General features: G+C 39.1%; 1 protein-coding gene across 1 annotated transcript in view; it reads left to right on the top strand.

Moving 5' to 3' along the window:
• Cd99l2 (CD99 molecule like 2) overlaps nucleotides 1-4,411 on the top strand; it is a 26,740-nt gene that overhangs the window by 6,424 nt on the left and 15,905 nt on the right. Inside the window, exons 3-4 of the mRNA XM_031363559.1 lie at nucleotides 1,640-1,711; nucleotides 2,336-2,413. Of these exons, the coding sequence (XP_031219419.1) occupies nucleotides 1,708-1,711; nucleotides 2,336-2,413 (82 nt within the window). The 5' untranslated portion in view covers nucleotides 1,640-1,707. The remainder of the gene's footprint in view (nucleotides 1-1,639; nucleotides 1,712-2,335; nucleotides 2,414-4,411) is intronic.

The raw sequence follows: 4,411 nt of genomic DNA, 5'->3' as shown, positions 1-4,411 counted from the left end.
TCAAGGCAGGGTTTCCCTTGGCTGTCCTGGAACTCACCCTGTACCAGGCTATCTTCAAATTCAGAGATCCTCCTGCCTCTGCTTCACGGAATGCTGGGATTAAAGATGTACATTGCCACCAACTCAAGATCTTTTCATGTCAGTGACCTAATTATATGATTTTTTTTAGCTTGTGTATTGATTTATTTTCAGGACTTATCTGGCTAAAGTGTCATATTTCCCATGGTCTGAAAAACCCTCACCATGCCCCTCCTCCTTGGCAATTGAAACCCCAAGCCTTGCCCTTCATTCATTTTGACATCTCATATATATATAGATATAGATATCATATATATATCATATATATATCATATATCTATATGTATATCTATATCTATATATGTATGTATGTAGTTTCCCTCCTCTCTCCCACCTCCTCTTTTTTATTTGCTTTTGCAATTCTGTGCACCTCATGAATACCTGGTACCTAAGGAGGACAGAAAAGGGTGTCAGGTCTCATGGGACTGGAGTTACATACAGTTGTGAGTGGCCTTGTGAGTGCTGGGAATTGAACATGGATCCAAGCAGCCAGTGCTCTTAACCACTGAAGCAGGTTTCTGGCTCATATCCATTTATTTCTTTTGATGTTTGTGCGTTCATATCCAGGAAATATCTACAAATACAATATCAAAAATATTTTCCAAAATATTTTCTGCTGAGTGTTAAAAACCTAGCTCTTTAGCTCTTTGATCCACCTTTAGTTGGTTTTTATATATGGTACAGCATGATGGCCAGATTTGCTTCTTTGCATGTGTGCTCATGGCATTTTCCTCTTGTGTTCTGGCTTTAGCCTTGTCATCATCTTTACCTTTGAATATCTTCAGGAGTAGAAACAATTATGGTAGATCCTAAAGTTTAAAGAAGGAACTCATGAGTACCATGTACCTAATCCAAAGGCAATTCATACTTCTAATGGAAACTTGTATTCAAAGACCATTTTCAAAAAGTATTTGTGTCTGTGTGTATGTCTGGGTCTCTCTGTCTCTCTGTTTCTTTGTGTGTGTGTTTATGTGTCTATGTGTGTGTCTGTTTCTGTGTGTGTGTGTGTGTGTGTGTCTGTGTTTATCTGTATGTGTTTATGTATCTCTGTGTGTGTGTGCATGTGTGTGTGTCTGAGTTTTAACCTCTTTCAGTTTGTAAGCCAATTCTCTGTACATCATATAAAATGCTAGCTTATAAGACAATCCTCTGTACATTACAGAAAATGACAGCCCATTCATCTCTGGGCAATTTTATCTGCTGTTCAGTTCTTGGATTAATAATGGAGGAAACTATAGCTTGAAGGTTTTGGATCATGCTTAAGCTCTAGAATTCCCTACTCAATGTGGGCAGCAGATCTGGGCTCATGTTCTAGCTCTGGTAAAGTGGTGAGATATAGGGCTACATTTGTCTCTTAGTCCCCAACCTATAAAGAAGAATGATTAGAATCTCCTTCATTTAAACCCTTTTTATCTCTTTGCTGTCTTTTCCAAATAATTGTAAGGTTATATAGGAATTTTAAGTATAAGAGTAGTCTATTTATGGTGTGACTTCCTTAAACTATGATGTATGTATACATTTTATTAAACATGACTCTTGTTGTTTCCCCTCCTACTTTTAGAGAGATGGGACCATGTCACCACTACTACAACTAGAAGGCCAGGAACAACTAGAGCACCATCAAATCCTATGGGTAAGACAAGCTCTCTGAGGAGAAAAGGAAGGGAGGATTTTCTATATCAGCTTGTGGATATCTTAGTTAGCCTGTCTACTGTAGTAATTAAACACTACGATCAATCGGGAAAGAGAGGTCTTATTTGGCTTATGTTTCCACATCACTGTGGAAGTCAGGACAGAAACTCCAACAAGGTAAGAATGTGAAGGTAGGAGATGCTGCAGAGGCCATGAAGGGGGACTGCTTACTGGTTTGCTCAGCTTGCTTTCTTATAGAACCCAAGACCACAGCCTAGGGATGGCACCACCTACATTAGGCTGGGTCCTTCCCCATTGATCAATAATTGAGAAAATGCCTAACACCCTGAGCTTATGGATGCATTTTCTCAAATGAGGTTCCCTCCTTTTAGATGACTCTAGCCAGCACAGTGGTAATTGTTTCTTTTGTTTGTGTTTTGTTTTGTTTTTTTTTTTCAAAACAGGGTTTCTCTGTGTAGCCCTGGCTGTCTTAGTACTCACTCTGTAGACCAGGCTGGCCTCGAACTCAGAAATCCACCTGCCTCTGCCTCCCAAGTGCTGGGATTAAAGGCGTGCACCACCACCCCCTGGCTGGTAATTGTTTCTTTTGTTCTGTGGTCCCCAGAATTTGACTTGGAAGATGCCTTGGATGATCGAAATGATCTAGATGGCCCCAAAAGGCCAAGCGCAGGAGAAGCAGGAGGTAAGTTCTAGATGCTTGATATCACAGGTAATTGCTACAGTTCCTGGTAGGGTCTGTCCTGTTACCAGTAATAGAAATCTGAGCCATCTAGAGTACTGTAGATCCAGGCCACTTCAAGCTGTAGGAGAGCCCTACAATAGTAATACTGATATATTTTGATCTTGGGATTCTCCAAATTATTGAGAATCTCAATAACTTTTGTCTATGTGGATCACATCCATCTGAGTTTATCATCTGTATAAGTTTTTTTTTAAAAAATCAGTATTATTAGTGTAAAATGATTAATACTAAACCAATACATATTAACATAAATAGCACATTGTATGAGAAATTTCTGTGTGGCAAGATAAAAACAATTTGGTGACAGAGTGGCATTATTTTACATTTCTTAGAAATTTCTAGAATGTCAATCTTCCTAGGAGATACCTGGATTTTCATATTGAGATATGCAACTTGAAAGCTGTCCTCTGATGTCACATGTGTTGCATGTATTGTATTGTGGCATATGCATGCCTGCACACACACACACACACACACATACACACACACACACACACTTAAATATGATTACATTTAAAAGGGTTTTAAAACAAATAGGTATCATGGGGGATTGGAACATCCACATGGAGACAGGGGGTGGGGAGGAGGTATGGGATGTGGAGCCATAGGAATATCGTTGGGGGGGATAAAATATGGAGTGTAAAAAAATTAAATAATTAATTAAAAATAGATTTATAAAATCCAAACATATAAATGAAAAATACATTTTAAAAAATGTTTAGTAGCCTTACCTCACTCAGTTCCCCTTTAATTACTTGTCTGGTTGCCCTGACCTCATGACTAGCAGGCAAAGTGAAGAGGAATGATTCATTCAGCTTCTCACTTCAGAAGTGATGGGGCCTGATATGACTCAGCTGCTCACATTGTAGCCACACTCAGGAAGCACAGAGACAGAGACAGGAAATGGGCGAGCGAAGCTCAAATGTCAGCTTCCAGTGACATATTTCCATAAGCAGGGCTCAAGTGTCCCAACACATGAGCCTATAGGGTCATTTCAGATTTCAACTACAACACCCATTCAATGGACTTGTGCCCATTTGTTCTTTTGTAACATTGCAGGTTAGTTGTTTAAAAAACCTTGTTTGCTTAAGGTTTGTCAAACTTCAGTGTAATGCCACACACTATAATAAAAAAGCAAAATCTAATTTGCTGCTAATACCACCAATATTACTGGCAAAAGTATTTAGTAGGATACTATTAGAGTCACAGTAGCTTATAAAGGCTTCACTTAAAATCTTGTTGACAAATACTATCAGTGACTGTCCTGAACCAATGGACTCATTTCATTCAATTGTAAGAAATGCTTCCCTATATCTGATAGAGGGCTAATATCCAATGTATACAAAGAACTCAAGAAGTTAGACTCCAGAGAACCAAATAACCCTATTAAAAAATGGGGTACAGAGTTAAACAAAGAATTCTCAACTGATGAACACCAAATGGCTGAGAAGCACCTAAAGAAATGTTCAACATCCTTAGTCATCAGGGAAATGCAAATCAAAACAACCCTGAGATTCCACCTCACACCAGTCAGATTTGCTAGGATAAAAGACTCAGGGGACAGCACATACTGGAGAGGTTGTGGAGAAAGAGGAACATTACTTCATTGCTGGTAGAATTGCAAACTGGTACAACCACCCTGGAAATCAGTTAGCCGTTCCTCCGGAAATTGGACATAGTTCTACCGGAGGACCCAGCTATACCACTCCTGGGCATATACGCAAAAGATGCTCCAACATGTAATAAAGACACATGCTCCACCATGTTCATAACAGCCTTATTTATAATAGCCAGGAACTGGAAAAAACCCAGATGTCCCTCAACAGAGGAGTAGATACAGAAATTGTGGTACATCTACACAATGGAATCCAGTCAGCTATTAAAAACAATAAATTTATGAAATTCTTAGGGAAATGGATGGATCTGGAGAATATCATC

Source organism: Mastomys coucha, chromosome X, assembly GCF_008632895.1.
Source record: "Mastomys coucha isolate ucsf_1 chromosome X, UCSF_Mcou_1, whole genome shotgun sequence".
In the NCBI taxonomy this organism is placed as follows: domain Eukaryota; kingdom Metazoa; phylum Chordata; class Mammalia; order Rodentia; family Muridae; genus Mastomys; species Mastomys coucha.
This window is presented reverse-complemented; position numbering and strand designations above follow the sequence as displayed.